Source organism: Ictalurus furcatus, chromosome 25 (genome assembly GCF_023375685.1).
Source record: "Ictalurus furcatus strain D&B chromosome 25, Billie_1.0, whole genome shotgun sequence".
Classification (NCBI taxonomy): Eukaryota; Metazoa; Chordata; class Actinopteri; order Siluriformes; family Ictaluridae; genus Ictalurus; species Ictalurus furcatus.
The window spans coordinates 15,513,815-15,541,814 of NC_071279.1; the positions used below are offsets into that span (position 1 = coordinate 15,513,815).

Sequence of the window (28,000 nt, forward strand, 5' to 3'; positions counted from 1 at the left end):
AGGGTCTGTGATTTTGTAATTTAGTTAATCACAGTCAACCACAATCAATGTTACCATATTTCTAATTGAGTTCTTCTAGATATTTGTCAGTTTGGCTGGTCATTTGAATTGGTGTGGTGTAATCCAAACATATAGCATATAAATAATGTGTTCTGTCAGTAGAAAGTTCAGGAATGCTTTATAGCGCAAATAAATAGACAAAATTACACTGTACATATTTAACGTTCATTAATCAAATCTGTACTGAGTGTCGGTGGAAGTTATTTTAGAGTTAAAGGGGTCCCTGACTATAAAAAAAAAAAAGTTGGAGAACTAAATTAATCTTAAAGTGTGCATTCTTAGAAACTAGGGTTCCTCACGGTATCTTTAGGCAGGGAAACCCTTTGATGTATGATTTTATATAGAACACTGAGGAGTTTCCCCAAAGAGACAAACCAAAGAACCCTTTAGTGCATTAAAATTATTTTTTTAAAAATTCAAAAGCCCTAATCGGATTGAATTAGTTTATCAGGGGCATGTCAGTAATAAATTTTTTGCATGTCTCCTCAGTGATAAAAAAAAAAAATCTCACATCCAGACAGCAATAAAATTACCACAGGAGGAGTGAGTCTCTAGTGGGTTGTATTTACTATGAACCCGGATGTTTGCATCACACGGCCATGTGATAATTCACTCCATTCACAACATGACCTCCAAGCAGTCGAAGAGGCACTGAAATAGAGAAGAGGTGCTGGCTCTTATTTCAGTTTGGGGCGAACCAAAGTTCCAGCAACAATTTGAAAATACAATAAAACAATAATCACAAAGTATTTGAGAAGCATCCATTCTTTTCGTGTCTCGAGACGTGTTTAATATCTTGGGGAGATTCACTAATATGTCCTCTACTAGACTGAATACAGCAAGTAGCAGCAGTCAAAAATCTTTTTTTTTCCAATGCGAGGCGACCTCTGCATATAAAATCACAGACATGTACATCTGGACAGGACTAAAATGATGAGACGACCTCTGATATTGGTAGAAAATAGTATTTGGTCATTTTCTCAGAGTAGGATGGAGAAAAACACAGACATGGCCAATCTGGATGGAAATAAAGTCACAGAATAGCAGGAAATTACCCCAGCATCCCATGTAAATGTAATCCTTCCCTGATTGGGCTTAAAGGTGTAGACTATAGGGTTCACAACAGGGTTCTTCAAGACGCCTTTAGATTGTTGTGTTTTGTATCTTTTTAAAGAAGATCTATTTTAAAAAAAACAAAAAAACAATCTAAATCCACTCAGCACTGGAAATTATAAAGGGAACCCCTTTGTTGTACGTTTTTACACATAAAACCTTCAACAGTACTAGATGGAACTTTTTTTTTGTCCAAAAATGTAGCTTGAATGCACTCCTCAGTCTAACTACGAATATAAACTTGCCAGAAAATGTAACAAATAAAATAATGCCATGAAAGAACCTTATTGCGCTGACCGCACTGAAAAGCCAATATCCACTGGTTAAGTGTTGTTCCTGTCATGTTACTTTCCTTGGTTTTAGAAATCGCTTCTTCAGTGTCACATTTCTTACCTAATGTTAAGAGATCTAATCAACAGAAACAACGATTCATCGCTGTCAGGTGAGCACAATACACTACATATATTAATGCTGGCCTATAACAACGAAGCCAATACTTATCTTTTTCTTTTTTTATATATATTTGATTAGAAGAAACATAAACCTATATGCCTATATACCTAGCTAAAAATGAAAGATTTGTAGGCATCATGAGTCTTTCATTAAGCATCTTGACAGGAATAAAGATGGGAAATGTCTTGAAAATTAAAGAAAAAAAAAATTAAATAAATCAACAAACCCTCTAAGCTATAAGCAGTCTTCTCCTACTCTAATGGCAAAGCTCAGACTGTGCCGAAATAATGTCTTCGAAAAAACTGTAATCCATTATGCCTTGCTGCAGCGTAAAGGGGTTTTTGCAAAGTCAATAGACTAAAACCTGAACACTGGATGTTCAATATTTACTCTAATGAAAGCATTATATATTTGTACGACGTGTTTAATAGCCATACGCCTCTCTATTTTACGTTCTAATCATGACCATAAATCCTGAGCTTTGCACTTGGTGATTTGGAAAACCGAAATATGAAAAGCCGTCAGTGCCCTACAACACCGCTCTTACTACATGAAGCACATACAGACTATTCACAGCAGTCTTTACATTTGTATTCATGTCACAATTAGTTCCCGAATCCTACGCTTACAGCTGAAGTGTATTTACAGGTTTAAATTGGCACTTAACAATTACATATGGATGTCTTCCATTAGCTGTTTGATTAAAAAATATCCCTTTTAACGCTGTCTCAGATGCTTTGCACATCTTACATATCTTTCATCACATTTTTGTACATTTTCTTTTTTTTACTCCAGTTGTGGGAACTGGGTGATCTTCTTCCCCAGTGTTCAGGCCTTAATGCTTGCTCATTGCTAGGAGAAACAAAAATGAAGCCTTTTTAGTCCAGCGAAAGCAGCGGCTGCATGTTCTCCTCCTCGCTTTTGATTTTTTCTGGCCGTTTAAGAACTCCAGGCTCCACCACAGACTGGGATCTGCACATATGAATAAAATATGATCAGCTTTAGAAAGAACAGTGTCAGCAAAAATCCATGGCGTACATATTTCTTGTTGGTTTTGGTTATTGCCTAGAGAAGCCCTGAACTTCAAGTTCTGTATGCCATTATTTTTGGATGTACCACAGCACTGTCGAACTCACAAATTCGAAGGTGTTAATTAATTTTCTATAACAGCACAGCTCTCACAGTAGTTTCGGCTGTAACATAAACGATAGTCTTATATTAATACACTTGTTCTAATCTAAGACTATTAATAAGTGTATTAAGAAAACATATCGTTATTTATCAACAAAGTAAGAATGTAATGGTCAGTAGGATTTCCTTAAAGTAAAGGGTTAAATAATGGCATACTATTTTGAAATGATAAGATATTACTAAATAATTACATAAAAACTTAAACCGAGATGATAAAATGAGATATTAAATTGAAATGACAAAATACCTATCTTGAAATAATGCGATACTAAGTATCTCATTGCAATTCAGGGCTTCTGAAATTGCCATAATTTAATAATAATAATAGATATAATATAGATTTTATGCTGCCTGAGTACTTTACAGCAGCAAGTCATTACAATGTGCACTCTCACAATGGAAGCACTTACTGCAGATTGAACCTGGAAAGGTCATTTTATATAATGTCACCACTGGCCACAAGTCTGCCCTACTTTGGATTTATTCATCTACAGTAGAGGCATAAGCAGCTTTTCAGAGAGAACACTTACATTCATCATGCACAAATCTGGGGCAGGTCACTGGGAAAGATGCATTTAAATGGGTGATTCCGGCGACTTGATAACGATGATAATCCAAGCAAAGTACAATGTTTAGGGATGCAGTTTCTAGTATGTTATTTGTTAAGTGCAATATAATTTCCTTTGGAAAATAGTGATACTGAAGAAGCATTATGTCTGTCTCTATTAATTACAGCTGTGTGTAGTTTTGGGCTTGATAAATTTATGAGGAATCAAATATTGGAAATGCAATGTTTAATAAAATATTTTGTTTAATATGACTCAGAAATATAACTTAAAATGATGAATAGGTTATAATATCATACATGTTATTTAATAAACCACACTCCTCAATTATGGTATAGACGTATATTAATTCTTAATGCTTGCAAAGTCATGCTTCAATTTAATACGTTGTTATAATAAGTTATTTCTCAGTTTTCTAGTAACTATAATTCATAAGTTAAATTCTCAATGGCTCTTATTCATCAAAGCATAGAAACTAGAGTAGACTACAATTGCGATGATAGCTTTAGGACTGCAGTTGCCACCAAAAAAAAGTTTTGTACTCAAGTCTCCATCAGTGAACAGTTGATAACTTATATATCAACCTACAATGAATTTCCTGGTCACACATTCACACTTTTTGACTATATAGCACACAGTTATCGAAGGGAATTATTTATAATCACACTATCCGGTGTCATCCAGATGAGGACGGGTTCCCTTTTGAGTCTGGTTCCTCGCACGGTTTCTTCCTCATATTGTCTCAGGGAGTTTTTTCTTACTGCTTGCACTTGATGGATAAATTTATTAATTTGAAATGTATATCGTGAATTTATATATTTTGTAAAGCTACTGTGGGGCAATGTCCACAATGTGTATTTCTGCTTGCCTATACTGTGTGTTCAGGAAATTTAAGCAATGTTTACTTTTCCTGCAATAAAAATTTGGTGTAATTAACAGTATAAAGTAGTTTGTCATTCTCTTTCTTGCTCGAGATACGTTTGGAGTTAAATACTGTAAATAACACATTTTAAAAAGTTACTGAATTGATTTGCCGAATCGAATCATTGTTAAGTGAATCGAATCGAATTGAATCGTTCTGAATTTTCCAAAAAATCTTTCTGAATTTTCCAAAAAACACTTCTGAATCTGATCAAAAACTAATGAATCATGAATCAAATAGAAGATTCACACCCCAATTAAAAGTGCTATACAAATAAAATTGAATTGAATTGAACTGAATCTTCCTGTAGAGATCAAGTTCTTTAACCAACACAGTGGTTAAAACCAGTCATTCTGCATAAAAATCTTGAAATCCTTGCTAGCTAAATGTGATTCTGTCACACAGTGACTGTCACAATTCGATGAAATTGCTGAATAGTTCTGAAGTCTACACTAACTCAAATAACCACTCAGTACAACCATGCTGAGCAGAATAGCATCTCAGAACATACAACACAACCAAACCTTGAAGTGGATGTGCTACAACAGCAGAAGATTGGGTTCCACATTGGGTTCACATTGTTCTCCCTTATGTTTATTTTATGACATTTTTTATCCACAACAGGTTCCACTCCTGTCAACCATGAACGGGACTCTGGAGCTACATTTCACTATAAAAAGTGTTTTCCCTTGGCCACCACACATATATCACAATAGTTTTATTTTTTTTTTTAAATAGCAAATTTCTGTAATGTGAGAGGTCAGTAGCTAGCAAGGCACATATGTCAACATCGAGGCATTCTGAGTGAGTGGCACAAACAAAAAAAATATGTAAACTTGTTGTGCTTCCAATGATAAGCTGTAATGGACACAAGCTGTTGGTTTTCTGAGACTAAAGGAGTCACTGAGCCTCAGGCTGTAGCCTTCTTTCAGACAGATTATGCTCACAGAGCAGCAGTGGAGACAGAAGTCAGATTGATGCTAAAGGGAAAGCATCATCGCATGTATTCATGCTCCAGAGAGCAGCTTGCAGCAGCATTGTATCACTCACTGAAGGAGGCACGTGACAGGATCTTTTTTGTCTAAAGCTGTTCGCATGGACCGGTAGCTCGAACAAGCCCTGAAGGCAATCGGTAAGACAATGAACTGGAACTTCTAGACTTGTAAATGTGATCTAATCTAGCAGGTAACTACAACACACTGAAAACAACAGACACATACAGTACTGTAAGAACATAGGACTACAGGGAACCAGAACAGAAACATAGCTCTAATAGCACGCAGGCCTTTTTGAACTGCTCCTCATTTGCAATTTTAGTAAGCGGCTCAGTGATGTGCCCTCAAGCAATCCTCTGGATGACTCACTAGAATGAACACTGAAGCACATAAATTGTGCGTTTCTCCACTTTGCTATCAAATGAGCCAAATTAATTTGCATTATTCCTTAATGTTGAACAAATACATTTCAGATTAAATTAATTTAAGGCGTTTTTAACACAAAATGCTGCTTCTGTCATTGCTCATATGCTTATGTGAGTAACCATTAGATCACACACACACACACACACACACACACACACACAGTGATCTCATGTTCATCTGACTCAGTGTAACTCAGTTGGAGCAACACTAAAGAAATAACTCCATAGCAACCTGCAGAATATAATAACGTTATATTAATATATTAAATAACGTTATATATAATAATCTGATTGCATCCTGGCTAGTGTTAGTAGCACTCATGTGAACCAACTCTCACTCCAACCCATGTGTTTAGCTGTAGTTCTTGGCATAGGCAGCCTGGACACCATCTAAAGGTGGGGTACTCCTGTACTTTATCAAGCCCTCTGTTGTATCTCTGAGTCCTCTGGTTAAATGTGTCTTTTCATTGCTTTAAGCTCCCACAATGCATCAATGATACTCTAATCCTGTGCCCATGTCAGCTGTGCATTGATTTGTCCTGTTAAATTCCTATTTACTTTGTACATTTAAAGAATATAGTACATTTAAAGAATATATAATAATTATAATTACACAATCAGATATTCATCAGATTATAAATACAACACACTTTAAATGACTGGGACAAAAATCGGACAATAACATTTCTAAAATAAAGCCTACACAGAATCTTTAGCACTTTCAATTCCAGGATCCACGTCATCCCAAAACCTGGTTGCCTCTGCCAGGAGGTTAAGACTTAGCCATATTGTAGATGGAGTGTTTAACAAAATAATAAACTAATAACCCAAAACATACACCAATCATTTAAGCATTCCAGAAATCTCTCAAAGGAACACAATCAGTAAATCCATCTCAGTCTCCAGACTTACACCTATGTCAGAGCTAAAAAGGAACACAACATGCACAAACTGAAGAATGTAAAGGAGTGTGTACAATGTTCTGTAAATAGATGTAGACCCAAGATCCCTCCACAAGTGTTTCCAACCATGCTAGGCATTACAGCTGTGACTTCACCAGAGAAGGGTTCTTCATATGTTAAATGTGAAGGTGCCAATAATTTTTGATTTTTGCAGATAAAACTGTACTACTTAAAACAAACATATTTTGTTCAAATAAAAGTGTACAGCATACGTTCAGTCCAAAAATCACTCATTTCATGCGTTATTTTATATATGCATGTATGCCCATTTGCATGAAGGATGCCAATAATTCTGGCGGTCACTTTAATTTAATTTAAAAAATCAGATTGCTGATAAAAGACCAAAAAAAAAAAAATCAAAATTATATTATTTTTTAAACTATTCATGATCATTGTACTGAGAAAATATTACATGTAAATGTATATTGAATCGCAAAAAGGAGATCGAAGCGCTTGCACTGAGCAGAAAAATATAACCAGAGGAATAAAAAGTATTGTGTGTTCTTTCTATAATTAATTAACTCCCACCTCTGCGCATAACTCAGTTTTATATCACTAAATCACTGTTAGCTCCTTTAACCTCTGTCTGCTTGGACTGGATTTTTGCTTTACTCGTAAGTCTCTTGTGATGTCTAATGAATAAATGCAGTGCTTATTAGTTAAACAATAAAATTGTACTTATAATATTTACTGAATTCATTAAAAAAAATAAACTTTTACAATTATTATACCATAAATAATGTTCAAGTATTAATTAAGGTTTAAATATTGCATTGTTCTATGTTATGGAAACCATAATAGAGATAAATGTCAGCTTTATTTGAGATAATTGTGTTGTGTGTAATGGCTACTGCTGTCTTAATTTAAGATTTCTGTAATTAACAAACCATGAGAAACTGTAGGTAATGTTAACTAAGTAATTAACATCTATAATTATTTGTTTATTGGAAAATAATCAACAACAGGGTGAGGGGTTACAACAGGGTGAAATCTGAAAACAGAAATCCTAACATCCTAAAAAGAGGAGTAGGCCATGTTTTCGTTTCATGGCAAGTTATGTACTGTATAGAAAAATCCTAAATCCTAAAGTTTTTTCTTTTTCTTTTTTCCACAGCCAACACCAAAACAATTCTCTCTATTTTTTTTTTATTAAAGAAAGACATCACATATTATACATATCAGTATAATTACATTTAATATTGTGGAACATCTGCAAAACAATTTATTTCCTGTCATTATTTGCGTTACAGCCGCTATGAACTGTTGTTCATTGTTCACCATCTTCTCTTTTTCTCTTGTTTCAAATTAATAAGACGAAAAAATGCAACTTGTCATGTGACAGAGAATCCACAACGCTCAATATTTGGAAGATCTACCGACATTATTAAACTTAAATTTATGTATTTATTTATTTATTTTAATTTGTATAGCACTATCAGTTCCGGATATACATTTACATTTCTACATTTATAAGGAACGGCTTTACCTCTGACTGTTACAAAGTGCTTACACTGGAGATTCCTTCCGAAAATGTTAAACGTCTCCTCCCAGAAAACTTCATTGTATAAACAATTACACACTTTTTTAAAACTGTTTATGTGAAGTATTTGCCATACAAGTCCCTGTGAATGATCTGTTACTATAGAAACGATAACGTATCTGAACAAGTGCATTAATATAAATATGATTTCTCTTGCAGCCAGCACTGCCGTCAGAGCCGCTGGTACAGAAAATGAATCGACACCTTCTGACCAATCAGAATTGAGAATCCAACAGTGGTGTGGTATAACTAATAATATTTACCCCCATAAACGTGTCAGGAACGACAGATGAGTACATTCTTCACTCTAATAATTACATTTCTTTCACTGTAGTTACTAAATATAATGCTTTAAGATGAATAATTGAATTAAAAATGTGTTTAGTTTAGTTTTAATTAGTGATTTCAATAAATACTGAATGTGAAATGAAAGGGTTAACACACTGACCGTTTCATGCTTTTCGGGGACAGGTCTTTTTCCAGGTCTTTGACAGAAAGGGTATAGGACTCGGGGCAGTAGTCAGTCTCCTCATCATAGGCGTGGTCAAGCAGAGTCCTGGCCCACGTGCCCATGTCATAGGGGGGCATCATACCACCCAACTCAGAGGGCAGAATCTCCGGCACGATCAGCTGGTGTAGACTATTCAGATTATTCCCATGCATAAAGATCTGCATAGGCAACACATCAGGAAAACAAACAGTTAAAACCTGTCAGTTTATCTAGCAAATTCTATCATTCTATCGATCTGGGTGCTAATCTGATTAGCCATTGCACCCTCTCCTCCTTTCACTCACCCTTTCACTCACCCTTTTTCTTGTTTTGTCCTTCAAGAAGGGTCGGATGACCGTATACAGAGCGTGGATGTACCACGGCTGGTTGACAAAATGGATGCCTCCAAACCTGGCTGGGAAGCTGTCCTGTATGGATCAGAATATAGAAATGATTAGTCCTTCAATCATGCTGTCCAAAGTAGAATTATACCCCACAATGAATACAACACTTGTATATTTTAAAGTGAGAAATCAGAAATGACGATTTGCCCATGTACTGTGAGCAAAACCATTGTTGTGTAAAGCACTAATTTATTATGCACTTGCCTGGTTCATCCCAGATTTTACAAGAATATTCCAACAGGGAGAAATAACGACATCAGGACAGTAATTCACATTAAAAAATCTCCACATTGTTCATCCAATCATCTTCACTGAACGGTTATCCACGTGTATATGACAGTGCTGTTGAATTCTCAAAGTTGATTGGTCTGAAAGTGCAGATTAATTTTCAGCAGCTCTGATAATAGTTCTGACAGCAAGGCAAATCACAGGTTTATATTAATCGCTCGTTATTGTTTTCATCCTAACAACTCATTCTTAGTGACCTGTACAGTGGATGCTCCACATCATCTAACTTAATAATACACGCATTACAAAAACATATATGTATTATTTACCAAAGAAATACATATAATCATTTATTTGGTGAAGCGGTCCAAAGTGTAATGAATACTTTAGTTAATATATAAGTTTAGAAAATAAGATAATATAATATATATTTATTATATAAAATAATATAATAAATAAGTTTTCCAACACAGGAAAGCTATCAGGACTGAAGTTTGCGCTTTATGATTTCTGGATAACAAGATAAGCTACATTTCTGCCTTATTAACTTCTAGAGAGAGAGACTAGTGACAGTACACTCTTGTTTCGTGCACATCCCACAACATTAAACATAACAAATTGCAACTCGTTAAGGTACAGTCCTCTCCAAAAGTATTGGAAAGGCAAGGCCAATTCTTATTTCTTGCTAAACACTGAAGACATTTGGGGTCGAGATGTAAAGATGAATATCATACGATAGATCAGAATTTCTGCTTTCATGTCCTAATATTTGTAAATGTATTATGTGTGTGTGTGTGTATATATATATATATATATATACATACATACATACATACATACATACATACTGGTTTGAGCCTTGGATTTCACCTTTTTGTTGTTAAAAAGGATAAACCAACATGAAGTCCAGAGAGCTGTCTATGGGAGAAAAGCAAACCATTTTGAAGCTGAGTAAAAAGGGAGTGTCCTGTTATGAGTAAATAACAGTAACGCTGATTCACATCGGGTCACATCACACCTCTTCATCATTGATTACTTTCCTATAATAGCAGGCACCTAAGTGTTTTACTCATTTCCTGGTATAAAATTGTTATTTGATTCATCAGTATAACAATACACAGTCTCAATATATGAACATAACACAGCAGTTAAAAAGCTGAATCTTTGACACAAGTTTATATTTTGCCATGGTTTAAAAAAAAAGAAGACATGCTTCTATTTGTAGAAAGAAAGCACTTGGGTGCCATGTGATTGTGTATTTATGAAGCTATGTATAGAATTTGAATGCTTATGCCCAAGGAACAGAGTATATAATATGAATTCTCTAATTAAAATATCCAATAGGAACAATAATAATTAAAAAATGAATGCAGTTACATGTTCCATCTAGGATCCTAAAGGTTTCCTTTGTTTGTCCCTTAAAGATTCCATGTAGTACCCTATAAGAATGGGTTTCTTTTCAACAAATGTTTTAAGTAGTACCCTTTTGGGACCTAGGAACCTTTTTAAAGACCCAATTCAGCATGAAATCAAAAATGACATGTATAAAACCTACAAAACATGACATACCACTTGATTTATACCTCTACACTTGATTTACAACCCACTGCAAAGCATGACGTGGCATAAAATTCACATTTCCTGCTGTTTTGTTGAACACAGCGTCTTTGTACCTTAAGATCATTATTTGGGTGTCGGTCTGTTGCCTTCTGGTGAGTGTAATGTTAAAATACTTCTCTGGGCTTCTTGCTTCCATAACAGCTGTTCTCTATTTAACTGTAAACATTCACTGAATAACCTTATTACCGGAACAAAAGCCAGATCTCTATCAGATTTCTTGAAATTTAATAACAGCTTTAATCCGATCTGAAATATCGAATGTATGACCACATGGATAATCTTGTAACTTATGATGCAGAGATCATATTATTACTGTGCGTGTAAAAGCACTAGTTATCACAGCAACTTGCATTTTTATTCCTGTTTTTATTTCACGTAAATTAAAATCAATCATATTTTAGTTTGACAGAATTAAAGAGACAAGCTGTTTGTTTTTGAGGTACTTGTGAGCATTGTGAGCATGGTGGTGGTGTTGGTGGAGAACAGATGTGCGGATTAGGATTTGATGCTAGAGACTCACTGAAAATCCCTTTGGCACCAACTTCCACATGAGAGAGAACAAAGTCTGGACAAAACTCCAGAGGAGAGCCACAAAGCATTAACCAATAGACTACACACACACACACACACACACACTTTTCCAACCCTGCAATTTCTCGTCTCAAACAAAGAAGTGAAAGTAGAGCTGAAGATAAATAATGCCGAAATACATCAAGGGTATCTGTTCCTCAGAGAAGGTAAGAATACTAAAGTGGAAAAAGAACAGACTGAAGTGCAGGACATGAGTTCATATCGATCTCTGGAGTTGTTAAATAATCCTGTTAGACATGCCATGTCTTATTGTCCAGAAAACAATCTTAGCTGGGTACCATGGTCTGAAATGATGCCCTTTTTCCATTTTGTTGTGGAGGAACGAAAACGTGGTGTTAGGACAATAATCAACACTGCTGTGGTGTGATGCAGCCTGATGCAAAGCACATCGAACCTGATCATTTTTTCAGCACCAGCATATCCTGAAGTGTTTTATTCCTCTTATGTTTCCACAGCAATTAGTAAATAATTATTTTGTTTATTTATCCATTACAGTTACATTTAATGTTATGGAACATCCAAGAGACAAGTCAGTCACCCCCCCTCCCCCCCGTCATTTAACCAGTTATCCCATGTTTTTAAGAATGCTAATAATTTTGCAGTTTGCCATATATTGAATGGATTTGAAAACATAATAATAATAATAATAATAATAATAATAATAATAATAATGCACACTGCATCCTAGCAAACCGGTATTTTTTTCATAACGTTTCAGAAAAAAAAAATTAATATTTATAGGAGGCGCACACGTTAATTAGAATTAGATTTTTACAACTACTAAATTCTACACCTACATCTACAAGTAGTGTTTTGAAGAAAAAATCAACAGATTTAAATGACAGATTTACTGAATCTACTTTCAGTGTGTTGATAATATATGTATTTATGCCACTTTAAGAAAAATTATAATGATTAATAATAGTAACACTTGTGATCTTGTGATTTTTAACACTCACTCCCATTGGACACACTGTTCCTAGTCAGAGTTATAGTGTGTTATGTCCCATGAGTAGAACTTCTAGCAGTGAAATGCCTCCTTTGTTGCCATATGGGATTTCTATGAGGCATAAGCAAATTTCTAGAGAACTGACCCTTTTTTTATTAATAGCAACAACCACATAGCGTATGGAGTATTAGACCAGAAGGCAAAATCCATAGACTTCAGAAAAGCTGAAATCGGCCAGATGGAACGATTATGGATATAAAGTGCTCTCACAAAAAGAAACTATCAAAGCCAAGAATGTATATATAGTATGTTCGAGAATGACCACATCTAAATGGAGATATAATCCATTCATTCATCTCCAGTAAGCACTTTATCCTGGTGGAATGGAGGTGGATCTGGAGCCTATCCCTGGAACACTGGGTGTGAGCCAGGAATATACCCTTGTAGATGTATTTCTAACACACACATATACACACACACATTTACACACTTATGGTGGTCTGCACTTAACCTTAGTGGTTCCAAAGCACTTTTTCTCATTCACCTATTCACATACACACTCACACAGCTCACTCGTAGCAGAGCGATCAGGAGCAACTTGGGGGTCAGTGTCTTGCCCAAGGACACTTCGGCATGTGGAGTCATGTGGGCCGGGAATCGACCCGCCAACCCTACGATTAGTGGACAACCTGCTCTACCACCTGAGCCACCGCCGCGCCAAACCTAGAAGCTTATCCATCCAATTTATAGATTAAAAGTCTTAAATTCTGAAGTGTTGCCAAGTCAGAAGAAACTCACATGGACCTGGGGAAACCATGCAAAACACCACACAGAAAGTTGGAAATTCTGAGGCGTCACCAAGTTGGAGGAAACACAAAAAAACGAACGCGGGGAGAACATGCAAAGCTTCACACAGAGAGTAACCCGAGCTGAGGATCAAACCCCTGGAGATATAATAAAGATATAGCGCCCTGGAGAAGTAATGTTTTACCCAAAGCAGACATGCTAACAGGAACATCAGCACACCAACACAAGAAGAAGGTCATCAAACTAACTGAAGCGCTGCAGGTGTTTTAGGTGCAGATTTGGCCCGTTAAGATAAACGGTTTGACTCTGCTGCACAGCAAAGCGAAAGACAAACATAACCTAAATTTATCAGCTCCATTTTCCAGCCAGCCAAATAATTACTTTACCTCCAGCCTCTTAGGCCCAGTTATGTCGTGTGCCATTTCTTCAGCTTTCTGCTGTTCTGGTAGCAGACTGAACATCCAGATGCGGCATGAACACTCTGTTAGCTTTGAGTCACGTAAACTGCTGCGTCTCGGAAAGGTTTTAATCCACTCTCTGGAATGTTCTCTGTTTTCTTCAATTTTGCTTCTGTGTGTTCTATGAGAAAATGACTGCTGGCCCAGTAAATATTGCACATACCCCATGCGCAAAGCTATGCAAGGAAATGCTGTGAAATTAACTGACTTGCTTGATACCAGTTGCTCTGTAAGACTACTAATTAGAAAATACCAAAATTATTAGAGATATCTGTAGATTTACACAAAAAAAAAAAAACCTTGGAAAATAAATACAAATGATTAATAGGACCACAATGTTTCTGGTTCATAGAGGCATAAAAGCCGTCCTTCATGTAATTTCATAAGCTATGTGAAAAAGGAATGTTGACTCGCTTTTCTAGACAGCATTTTCTACTAATAAAATTACATGTGAAGTTAAGGCCTCAAAGGATTCCATGGTTTGTTTGTTTTTTGCATCAACTTTTGCTGTGTCTAGACCTTTTCTCAGTTGTGTCTAGAACAACCCTTTGAAAACAATCATGTGCTGTCGAACCCAAAACAACCAGTGGAGAGAAAATGCAAACTAATAAAGCAGATCAGGTGAGAATGTAATATAGGCAAGAGATAGAGATACTTAAAATAAATCATTTAGATGAACTGAATTAAATACAAATGACAAGAGGACAAAGATTCAAATACACTTTTAGTAATAGTAGCATAATATATTAATAGTATAAGATATATATAGTATAGTCATAGCTGTGATCTTTGCAAATTTGTCTGAATTTAAACAATCAAAAAAAAAAATCTAGGTTTCACCCACATTAAATTTACATTTATGCATTTGTATGGCATTTGCCAGACGACCTTATCCATGGCGACTTACATTTATCTCATTTATACAACTGAGCAGGGCATTGTTCAGGGGCCCAGCAGTGGAAGCTTGGTAGTGCTGGGATTTTGAAGTCATGACCTTCCGAACAATGCCTTAACCACTGAGCTACCACTGCACATTAAGGCTCCCAGCTATTAAAATAGTGCAGTGACACCAGTAGTAGTAGTAGAAGTATTAGTAGTAGTAATAATAATAATAATAATAATAATAATAATTACAATAAAAACAGGTCAAAACTAGGAAAACTATGTTTTTTCCTCATTAATGAGGGGTCCACGAAGACACAATTTTCCTCCATTCACAGGTGTTACAGCAAAACTGAGGTCAAGTCATATGATTATTTATTTCATAATGTCATTTATATATTTAACTTTGCCTTCATAAGACATTTCATTGACTTTTGTATAGAGATCCATTTACAATTACACAAAATATGAATTTCAGGCTGAAATATAGTGGTTACACGTATTCTGTCAAATTGCTGTATACTGCCGGTGACAGTGGTAAGGTTAGATGACAGAGATAAAACTGTCACAGATAGACTGTATGAATCTACAGTTCAGAGAAATCAGCCCCATCGTCTATGTCATACGGTTCTATGTATACCGCTTACAACCATTGGTGGTGCTGTTACGCTTGGTTACACAAGCGTCTAAAATAATCCATTTTAAGACTCTTTTTTTTTTACAGCAAATAATCTGATGTGGATGACAAAAAGACTTCAATGTAAGATTGCATGTTTATCTTTTAAAGACAGATGGGATTAGCCTTGCTCACACATTTATACCAGCTGCCCTTGTAAGTAGATAAGTCAGTAAAAGTCAGTAGATAACTGAGATCTTAATACTCGCTCAATCACTTTCAGTAACCACTTTATCCTGATCAGGGTGAGATCTGAATATTGATGTGCATTAACGCTTCACTACTCGCTCTTAGTTAACTCTGAACAAAGCTCTTTGTTGCTCTCATCTCTTAATGGTGCACAGATTAGATAATGCAATCAACATAATGCAAGAGGGTGGATGAGTTATTTTTGGAATCACCATGAAAAGCCTGGTCCATCTGTCCATCTGAATCGATCTATAAGATCATACAGACTTTTGATGTATTCGAATAGTTGTAATCAAAGGTGAGACCCTGTTTGATGTTATTCATTCGTCATTTATTCTTTATGACACCCTTACTTCAAAACTACACTATTTGTAGCATTACTCCAGCCATTTTCTACACCTTTAGGGTCATATCTCAGATGCAGATCTCTTTAGCTCTCATTCCTTTAGAAGTCCTTTTAAATCAGTAATATTCAATGACGGACATTTTGATTGGGTCAACATTTTGCCAGTTGAATGTTGTATGTGAAAAATAAAAATCAATAATTTTTTCATCTGTGTACACATGTAGTAGATTCTAATATATTCCTGTCAGACCTACGTTATTCTCTAAACACACACACACACACACACACTGCAGACCTTATCAATCTGTTGTGGCTGAGTGACATGAATGCGTTTCTTTCTGTGAACGCAGCCCATCTGGAGGGTGCATAGCATGGCGGTTGGACAGGTTGCCAGGGAAACTCGGCATGGGGTGGGATAAGGAAGATCGGTCAGCTCTGATTGGCTGCCAAGCGTGGGTTATTTCTCAGGACTAAGACAGACAAAAGGCAAGTCCAAGACACTGAAGGAAACAACAGAGGCCTACAGGAACAAAAGAGGTGCTACTTGAGAGACAGCCTCATGCTCTCTTTCCTCCCTGTTCGTCTGAGGAGGATTCGACGGCTTATTGCTTTTGCAAAAAAACAGCCATTTTCTACGCCTGCATCATGTGTTCCTTTTAAGCCCCCATTTGGCGATGCAGTGTATACTTCAGCTGTTGTCTCACAGGGTCCTTTTGAAACGCCATCCTTGTTTGAATCGGTTCGTTTTGGCCAATTTAAACAATTTTCTATCCAAATTCAAATGTTTTCATCATCTGTGTAAATTCCCAAGTCGAAATCCTTAGAAAATTTCAGCATTCATGTCACTCATAATACACAAATGTAATTTCCTTACATATCCTACGTACTTCCTACAGCCCTGCTCTCTCTGAGGTAAATTTAGACTGGGAAAAAAAAGCACAGAAAGCCCTAGTGCAGAACAGAGCTGTGGTTGGTGGATGATAGATCATGCGTTAGATTCAGGCGTGGGCGTGCTGCTGGAAGAGCCCTGTGAGTGAAATCACATATGTGTTCCAGCTCCCAAAGAAGTCGTCGTAATCACAAAACAACTTTAAAAAAATCAAAATAAAACCATGACGCAAACACACATACTTCAACATGCCATGCTAAGCAGAGTCTCTCAATGCTATGCAGCTTTATCCTGAAATGCATTGCAAAGAGAAAGATTACACTCAGTCCATCTGCTTCTAGACAATAAGAAAGAAGCAGTGAGTGGGGGAAAAAATGGTGAAATATCATCGTGAACAAACACTTGTGCTAAACAGAGGAGGATGAATATAGACCAGAGCATGTATTACATGCAACAGCATGTATTTGAATTGTCATCACAATTTTTGGCAACATTAATTCATTATAATCAACCCGATTATTTGTGAGCGCAACTGAATCTAGACGGAGGTTTTTCTTTTATTGACATCATAAAATCATGGGATTATAAAGTTAAATGATTTAAAGATATTGAACCTCAGGTTTTGATCCTCAGTAAGGTCAAATCAGATGCAACTTTTGAACTTTATATTCTTTAAGCGGAATTTTGGTGTAAAGCTTCTAACATCTATTCAGTGTCGTGTGAATAGCTTATTCAATTCAATTCAATTCAGTTGAATTGAATTCACTTTGAGAATAAGAATCCTGCGATGAACACGGGATGGTTTTTATGATTACAGCAGCAGTCTTTAGGTAGAATTCGATAGTATCCAGGTGAGATTATCCACTGAAGCAAGGATGAGATTTGGGCATAAAGTGTTTTCTGGAAGGGCAATCAACATGATCTTATTTTGGCAAAATAAAAGTCAGACAGAACCTAAGTCTTGACTGGGGAATTAAATCATTAGTTACTCATTCCTCAGATAGGATTACAAAACATTATATTTATATTTATATACATATATCTGTAAAGAGTGTTTGTCTAAGTAGAAAAAAACAAACCCTTAAGGTTCTATACAGAACCATACACATACTCAAAAAAAGCAACATTTAATGCACATAAAGTTTGTTTAGGTTTGCCCCTTATTTTATCTCAAATCCATACACCATTCAGCCATAACATTAAAACCACTGACAGGTGAAGTGAATAACATTGATTATTTTGTTACAATGGTACCTGTCATGGAGTGGAATATATGAGGCAGAAAATAAACAGTCAGTTCTCGAAGTTGATGTGTTGGAATTAGGAAACAGGGCGTAGGAAAAGGGTGCCGTTTTATGCCCTTCTGATATTACACTAATTTACAAATAGGTATGTGAAGTAAATGTAAAATACATTTGAAACATAGGCAAAGTGTCTTTACAACAATCTACATGCAACGAAAACATTAATAAAGCACTCGTCTACAGCAGTCCACAGCATTAGTCCTGTCCTGTCCCAGTACTACACTTTACCTTGAAATATAATCATTAAAAGACGTCATAATATAAATCATAATATTTTTTGCATTAATGTGTGAATCCATTTAACATCTAATGCTTAAAACAACCTTTTCCACAAGATCTCCATTGTAGTTTATAAAAAAAATAAAATAAATAAATTTAGTTCACTCATTCAACCCTGTTACCTGAACCCATTCACCCTCATTAAATATCTGGAATATTCCAAAGCTCACATGGTCAAAAGGAAGTCAACAGAAATCCCAATTTCCTGATGATCATGTGAAAAAGAAAAGTGAGTTTTCCTCTTCTGTTTTCTTTATTTTCAATGATAGTGCGATAATGACTGATGAGGTCATTTAGAAAATGCAAGGCCGTCACCAAAATTATAGATTGAGAGTTAACTTTTAAATAAAAACAAATAAGTTTTAAGGAAATCATTCATTTGTCTATGCGCAATGTTCTCGTGCAATTAGTGTGGACACTTCTTTGCGCAACATATTGTATAGTTGCTTATCCCATGCTAAAAACACAACCTTGTTACTTATATATTGGCCAAATCCAGGCAAGTAAGTTTGTAAAAAATAAATATTGTTGCATGAGATAGGTGACCACATGTTTGGGATGGTTAAAAAATAATGCATGATTTCTTAGATTCAATGTTGAAAATTATAATTTAAAAAAAAATAATAATAAATTTTTTAGATTTACTCCAGTGTCACCCAAATCATGGAAGCATTCGTGTGCTAAACCTAACAGTATTTAGCACATATGTGTACATACGCCTTTCATCTCTTCCCTTCCCTTTCCATGTGTCAATCATACAAACATTTACGAACACACACATGCACGCTTTCGTTCACAGCAGGAACACCACATGACACATGGCAGAGATGACGTCGCTACTTAAGGCTGATCTGTGTAATGTGTATGTGCTTGTGAGGAAATACTCGCCTCGGTGTGCTGGAACAGTGTCACATGACCGTCCAACTTATTCCAAACTTACAAAATATGACAAATTTAATAACACATTGCGGATGCTGACACGTACAGGAGTACTTCTACATCATTTCTATGCATCGCCTTTGTTTTCCTTTCAAACGACTACAAAAGCACTGTCCCACGCAGTCGGTGAATGGTGTATTCTGGAGGCAAGATGCTAATGGCAACGATCAATTATTCACCAGCTAATCTGTCTGAAGAGGCGCTGGAATGTGGAATGGGCTCATCATGGGCCGGCATTAAAATTCAGTCAACAGGCTACACTTGAAGCTGTCTGCATGGCAAATCAGAGCTCAGACTCCCTAGTTGGGAGGGGGGGGTTATAGGGGGAGCAATACCCTTACGAAAATAATCACGTACATTTTGCATGTGATTATGCAAACAATGTGCGATCGTGTGAAAAAAGTATGAAATTGGATTTCAACATTATTGCTTGTGAAATCAAGAAAATTATGTCTGAGAAATAAAACCACATGTGCTACAAAAATTAATTGCATAAGAAATCACGTGCGACAATCAGAGGTGTAACGTTACACATATTGATATCAGGTCCAATACCACACTCATTTACTCATACCCATAAAGTTTGCTCGGATAATGACATCTCATAGCAGGTGATGCTACAGTTTGTGACGTAAACCTAGTGTACCTTGTCACGCCTATGAACAGCATGAAATGACAGCTACATTTACATTTACATTTATTCACTTAGCAGATGCTTTTATCCAAAGCGATTTACAAATGAGAAAAATACAAGCAAAGCGATATATCAAGCAGAGAACAATACAACTGGTGCTACCATACAAGATCCATTAATTAAATTCCAGAAGAAGCAAAGTGCACAGAGTAGAGGTGTAAGTGCAATTGTTTTTTTTGTTTGTTTGTTTGTTTGTTTTGTTTTGTTTTTATTATGAGTTGGTTAGGTGTTCATGGAAGAGGTGGGTCTTTAGCTGTTTTTTGAAGCTGTTTTTTTTTTTTTTGCTGTTATTTTCACAGCTCTGTGAAAATATCTGTGAAGAGTTCACTGCTACAAGCAAATGCTTGCTAGGTAAGTAGAAAATGTCTACGTACAACCCTAGGTCAAAACAAGGCTTTCCAATGCAATGAAAAAAACAAAGTAATTCACTTACCACTCTACACAAGCGGTTTTCCCAAGTGGAACAAAAACGCTTCTCCACTGCAACCTTATTCAATCCAAGGCAACTAATGTACTGTAGCTGGCTAATGCACTTCGTTTAAAATCAGCTAGCTAACAATATAAAGAAACAAAATTGACTAAATTAACAAAATTTCCCTTGTGATTACTTGTTATTATTAAGTCTTACGGTTTGAAAATATAAAAGATGCTGTAGCGTTACTACAAAATTAACTTGCGATGCAGCCTGAGCTCATGATAATTTTGTAGGAAATTCAATAAACAAGGGCAATGTCAATGGAACACAACACTTAAAATTATTATTTTTTTTTAACAAATATCCAATCCTCTATATCAACTCCATTGCACAACGGTGCCACCTCACAGTTTCACATCTTCTCTCCGTGTTCGTGTGGGTTTCCTCTGGGTTCTCTGGTTTCTTCCCACTCTCTCCCTGTATGTATATATGCATGGTGCCCTGTGATGGACTGGTGTCCCACCCAGGATGTTCTCCAACCTCACAACCTGTGTTCCCAGGATAGACTTTGGATATTCCATGACCCTGACTGGGATAAAGCACTTGCTGGAAAATGATAGCCTCGTGAAAACAATTGAATGTGAAATTACTTAGTGGTGAGTAATTCTTACTTCTAAATAACTGTACTTCCTTTAGGTGGGTTCTCAGTGATCACATATTCATGTTTAAACCGTGCAAAGCTGACATGATAAGAATGCACTTGATAAAATATAAAGCATCATTTTGGCTTATATTTCCTCTTACGATAAACATCCATCTCTCCATTTTCTATCACACGGACACACACTGTAGCCAATCAGCAATGATCAAGGTCAATGATGAAGGACCTACCCTTCATGTTTTGAGTTAATGCTTTGTTTATGTTGTTTGTTCATGTGTATTGAGCTTATGGGCCATACATTGATTTCACATTGGCTTCACTGTGTTAATCCTTTACTGTTTGCCATTTTCTTCAAAGCTGTGTGAAGATTCATTGCATCATTTGGCAGTAGGTTGAGCTCATTAAAATGTTCATTCGATATTATACAATATACACTATAACTGTCTGTGTGTCATTTACACTTAAGACCTTGCACCATTTATACCTGTTCATGAATTAACCACTCCAGTCTACTCCGACTCCGAAAAAGACCAAACACTAGTTGTTACAGTGTAACAACTAGTGTGTCCACTAATTAAGAACCTTTTGCTTTGTAGTAATAACAACTCTAACAGGTGTAAGATTCTGTCAGAAGCTAAAATGCTACCCAGCTATGATAAGTAATTACAGTGGCACAATAGACGTCCCTAATTGCTATGCAGACGATGTTCCCAAGCCTCAGAACATAAGGCCAACACTTGTTAGTGTACCTCACAGAGAGAATAGCTAATGCCCTTTACCAGACTGACTTCCTCAGACTCAAGCACCTGCTTGAGAAACAACATTACTATGCAATTCAAAGGCTGATGAGGATTATGCAATTCAAATGGTTCGTAGGTTGTTAAACAATCAGAGCAGCCAAGAAAAGACATACAGTTTAAAAATAATAATAATAACAATATAATAATACTGTGATCTCTTGTAACTGGTGGAACTATCCACCTGAGCAGAGAAGAAGAAGTTGCATGCAGTACAAAGCTCATGTGGTTTCATTTCATCGCATTATTGCAATCATTATCAATAAATTGAGATTAAAACCATTTAGAATGATTTACTTGTACATTGTATAATAATTAAATGTATCATAAATATTGTAAGTTCCCTTATAAATCAAATGTATTGTCCTTTATTGGATTCTCAACTGAGATCTCTTTATTAAGAATTTGATCAATCTGCCTATTAATAATTTATTTGTATTCTATACCGTTCATATTTGTAGAATAAATAAATGTAATTTATTTTTGTATTACAACGCAGCATTGGTGCATCATTGTGTACTTGTGCAATTTCATTCCCATGGTTTTTTCCCCCCTAACTATTTAACCCTTTATTGCATGGCATTGCCATATGGCAATTTTTTGATAGGCAATAATACAAAACTATTATGTTCCAATGTACCTGGAAAAGGGAGCTTTAACTTTGACATAAAAAAAAAATTGCCATGTCACATGACCAGTAAACGCTGTTTGGACTTCCTTTCAGGCAATCACATGGCATAATGAAGGTCATCATTGGAGGGCTCTCAAAATTTGACAAATTTTCTATATTTAGGCAAAACTACTTAAAGGGAAAAAAAATGAAATTCTATCTGAGCTGATATTTTTAAGTGGTAAAATGTCATTGTTGCTACATGGCAACAACATGCAATAATGGAACTGTGATATGTGCATTCATGAATTGAAACAGACCTACATAGCACAAAATACACTAGGCTACTCTAATAGTAAATTTCAATTTTTTCACATTCAAAGTAAAAAAAAAAAACAACATTTTTTAATTGCACATTATTTTCTAAATTTCATGTTTCAAGAGAAAGAATTAAGAATTCAAGAGCAAGAATTAAAAAGATACTTCACCCAAAACATCATATATTTTGTGTTATTTTTGACTATATGATACTTTCCACCATTGCACACTGTTGCCATACGGCAACAATTCACCAACCACCCCCCCCCCTTAAAAAAATTTAATTATTTTACTTTTTTTTATATATATATATAATTTTGTTTCTTGAACTATTTTTTGATGTAATTATTCATATAGTAGAGGGTTAAAGAGTCCACAGAGGCAGATGGGACAAATAATTCCTGAAGCTACAGTAACATATGAAAGTTGGTCACGTTCATGTACTTATTCATACAGATCCAGTATAACAGCTTTACAGTTTCCAAACTCAATAATCGTAATCCCAGGACAATGTTAGGAGTACTTCAACAGATAGTAAGTAAGGAACAAAATATTCGAGTACATGCTGTTATCGGTAAAAAATCACTACTGCATATTTACTCTTACTGCACCAAAGTTCATTATGTTTCAATAACAGCACATGCTGAACTGTTTTACAGCTAGTGTTATAGAAAATTAATCAACACCTTCTGACCAATCAGACTCGAGATTTCAACAGTCCTGTTTTATAAAAGGCAATAAAGCTTTTCAGGTCGCATTAAACTTCTGATTCTTAAAAAAAATCTGATTCTTATGTTCATGATGAACCCAAAAGAGCTTATTATGCAAATGAGATGTCTGTAAAGTTACCTGTAAGCCCTCGATGGCCAATCTCAGCATGCTTGGAGTGAGTTTAGAAGCTTGCTTAAATGTGAAATTACTCCAGTCGATGATCAACACAAATCCATTAACTTGAAGCTCTGGGTCTTCGATCATGGCCTCCAGTGACAACAAAATGGCTCTCAGTATATCCACAAAGGTGTACCTGGGAACATACATCAGGTTTTAGGTTGAAAAAGCTAACAACATTATCAGTGCAGGTGGAAAACAGTAAAAAGCACATATTTTTTCTTGATTTTTCCACCACCCTCTTTGATCACATTTTCCAGAACATACAGTCTTTGTCCAGCATCCTGAGGCACAGCAATACTTCAGTAAAATGTGACAGGCTTCAGCACAGTACTGTATTTCATCTGGCAAAGCAAATACAAAAGAATGAAAAGAGACTGACGTCATTTTTAGTGGCGCTCAAATCAATCAGGCTAATTGAGGAACCATCTTGACCCTCTTTGTTCTTGACTCTTGTTTTTGCACATGATGCGGACTTTACAACTCTCAGAGGCAATGTTGTGACTAGTCTGGATTCAAAGGCCCTTTAGACTCAAGTGAGGTGCCGTGTTCACTTCTAATGAGCCAGGATTCATTAGATTCCTCTCCATCCATTTGCTACAAATGTCCCCTTTTTTATTCAAGTCCACACAGAACGATGTGAATGTGGCCTACAAATATAAATGCTGATGAGGACTTATATGATTGTTCTTTTTTTTTTTTGCTACTTTTGGATAGAGCTTTCTGGTACACTGATATCATAAGATGACTTGCAGTATTTTGAAACCTGTGATGAGTCATGGCTAAAGACTGGCTTGCATTTCTTGGACTTTTTCATTTCTCAAATCAAGCCATGATTTATCAAAGAACAACAGAAAGCGTACTTGGAATCTCTGAATCTTGAAACTCTGAACCTCTTGCCAGGATGCTCATAGAACGCGATAAAACTGCGGTTTGCTAAAGTGCTTATTTACGCAGTATACTGCAGAGTTCTGTAATATCAGCATCGCCAAACACCAATAACTATGCTTACATCCACGTATTTCGATGCGAATTTTGATATTTCGCATAAAGAAAACGCTGGATGGAAAAATGCGTTCAACTGAGGCAGATCATTTATTATTTATCATAGTATAAACTATGATGGAAACATTCTCTTGAACACATGAGATGGAAACGGTGCTTTTTTTCCCCCCCCACAAACGTTTTAAGCGATATTCCGTTTTCCAATTTTGCACAAGTTAAATTCATAACTTATTGTTGCAATAATAATTAATGATATACAGTATTGTGCAATCTTACTGACCAACTCCAGTAAGTGAGACTTACTACCCTGTACAGTTTATAGGCTTCTTGCTCATAACACACCTGATCCAGATCATTAATGGCTTGATAATAAGCTGTTCAGTGAAATGAGATGTTTTACCGCAGAGGAAACTAGAAACTGTGTAGAATGGGATGGGATGTGAGAACCTCTCTGTTAAAGCAACGTTAAACATTTTTTTTATAGGATTATAAAAATGTCTTGCCGAAGGAAAACTGACAGGCACTCTCATTGCAACAAAAATGTTTTTTTTTTTGTTTTTTTTTTTATGCAACTGTCTCCACAACCTACATAGTAATCTTAAATACATTGATATATTATGTGTATGTCTTCTTGTATCATGTTTTAAAATAGATTTTTCCATAATGCCCAGTCCTATGTTGATATCATAATAATTACACATACATGTATGTTAAGTTAAAAAAAAAAAATTTTAGCCCTAAAGAACATTTTACTTCACTTACTATGAAAAAATCTTTATGTGCTGAAAAGCAGAGCAGTAGTGCTGAAGGACAGCTCAAATGCTTCAGGCCTTTCCACCCCATTAGTCCCATTATGGTTTCCAGATGAAAGTGACTGTTACAGTTAACACTGTGTCAAACTTGCAAACCGGTAGCCATTTACACGGCACAGTTTATATGAAAGGTTATCGAGGTTAAGGTTAGGGTCAGTGTTCATATTGTTTCTTGTGAGGTCTTTTGTATAAAAAATTGAGATTACAAGTTAGGTTTTTTTAAGCATTCCAAACATCATATTACTTAGAGAATATGTGCAAATGTGATACTCATTCTAGCGTGATGCAGTGCTATTTTGTAGAACCTTGGCTTGGTCAACACCGGTTCCTCACTATAAAAAAGCACTCTTAGAAAAAAACAAAAAAACAAAAGGGGTTCCTATGTGGAACACTGTAAGAAGGGTTTCCCCAGAGGCACACATCCAATCACCTTCATGGATTCCAGTTTTTTTCCTCCGTAAGATTATGTGACACGCTCAACAATCTCAAGTAGGGCAGACAAAGCCAATCTTACTAAGCAGTGATGATTGCCAGCTTGGCCCAACCAGCTACAAGCTGCCACAATACAAGCGGAGCTGGTCAAACTGGAAGACTATCTTTACCATCAAATTAAACAGATCAGTATTACTGTTTATTAGAACAATAAATGGATCAATAAATCAGTCCCTTCAGGATTTTGCGACTGCAGAAATGAACGCAAAATCAAGGAAATGCCGCAACATTCGGAGAAGCTTGCAATTTTTCAAAATTACCGCAGATTTTCTGCACATTTGGGGCAAGACGCGTCATGTCACGTCATCAGAACGCGCATTCAGCCAAAGCTTTCGTCGATTCACGTGCGTCGAACATGAGTACAGCTAAAAGGTCTCATTTACCAACAAACATCAGTGCGAAAGACAAATTCGTGCAATTGCGATTTCGCCAATTCAAGTAGTTTTCCGCAAAGGAAGATACGAAAATCTCTGCAAATTGCATCGCAAATTTTGAAAAAAGCCGCTGCAAAATCGAGAATTTTGAGCCGCAACAATGACAAAAACACTTTGCGAAATCCAGTACGGACTGGTATGTTGGAGATGTTCGTATCGACATACTGTTGGGTTATTTTTGTTAAAAAATATATCTATGACGTAAAAGTTACCAGCTGGTAAAGATGGTCTACCAGCTTGGCCAGCTCACAGTCTGTGCTTTGTTAGTCAGACCAGCTGGATTTTTCAGAAAATTGCAAATAATCTGGCAACCCATCCCAAAACCCAGCATCACCTGCTCTGGTCCCAGTTGGCAGCGAACAGGACCAGGATCTTCCTCCCGTGTCGGTCCAGGTTAGACAGCACCCCGGGGAAACCGTCCTTGAGGGCCTGTTTGATGCCAGGCTCTGTGGCCTTCAGGTTCTTGAACATGTCCAGGTTCTGTTGCCGGTACTCGAAGTACTGAGCGAGCAAACGGAACGCCTCGAAGTGGTTGAACTTCCGGGCGCGCAGGAAGCGCAGAATAAAGGCGTCGTCCGTGCGCAAGAAGCCGATGTCGGGCCGCGTAATGATCATGTCCCGCACCTCCTGGATGTCCTGGTGCAAGGTGTCAGGGTTCTCCTTCAGCTCCGCCTTGGCCTTCTCCAGCGTCTCGGCGGACAGACCCGCCTGTAAATGAGTCATCGCGCCGGCACACTTACCGACACCAAGCAAAATCACAAGTGATATCCTGGTATCTGTGGCTGCGTCCTAAATAAAATCACCACTTTAGATCCTGTCCTGAGAGACCACACACACACACACACACACACTCACACGCACACAAATTATTTCCCCCAAATTTGACCCTCACCGGTAAACAGGATGCCTTTTTTGGTGGTTAAAAAAAAAAAAAGAAAGAAAGAATAAATAAAGCACGAATTTGTTGTACATTCATCCGGTCATTTTAATCGATCGTGGTCCAAAACGCACATGTAGCCTAAAGGATCTGGATCTTGTATCCGACTTCAGACAAAAAGCCCTTCGTTCATCCACATCAACCCACATAAAAGACGTAAATAAATAAATAAATAAATAAAATCAGCGATCAGCATCAAAACCCCGCCGTTAATCTACACTACACTACACTATCATCACGCCAAGAAGCGGCCGGGCAATGCGGCACCCTGCAGCAGCAACTCCGCTCACAAGTCTCCGTCTGCTGCGCATCTCAAATGGAACATGTGAAGATGGAAGTCATCGGGAATCAGATCGCACTGAGCATCCCGGCGTTTTCCGCCTCCAGTCGCAGATTTCCATCATGTGTTTAGAGACAGGTTTGGATCAGTGCTGCACTGGCCGCTTTTGTTTCTGCTGCTGCTGCTGCTTCTGGTGGTGATGATGATGATGGCGGTGACGATGATGGTGATGTTGATGATGATGACTGTGAGTGTGTGACTGAAAAAGAAAAAAATATATTCCATACGGCTCTGGTCATACAGTCCATCCACATATTCAACCATCCAGTACATGGGGGCGGGGCGGGAGGTGTGAGAGGAGGAGGAGGAGGAGGAGAGG

At 36.7% G+C, this 28,000-nt stretch overlaps 1 protein-coding gene across 1 annotated transcript; it reads right to left on the reverse strand.

The window, feature by feature from the left end:
• Nucleotides 1–95: 95 nt before the first annotated feature.
• clvs2 (clavesin 2) lies at nt 96–27,968 on the reverse strand. Its single transcript, XM_053614449.1, has 5 exons — nt 26,739–27,968; nt 23,623–23,797; nt 9,035–9,145; nt 8,676–8,896; nt 96–2,598 (listed from the first exon to the last, which is right to left on the reverse strand). The coding sequence occupies exons 1-5, from the start codon at nt 27,125–27,127 to the stop codon at nt 2,505–2,507; spliced, it is 990 nt and encodes a 329-aa protein (XP_053470424.1). The 5' UTR covers nt 27,128–27,968; the 3' UTR covers nt 96–2,504.
• Nucleotides 27,969–28,000: the final 32 nt, after the last annotated feature.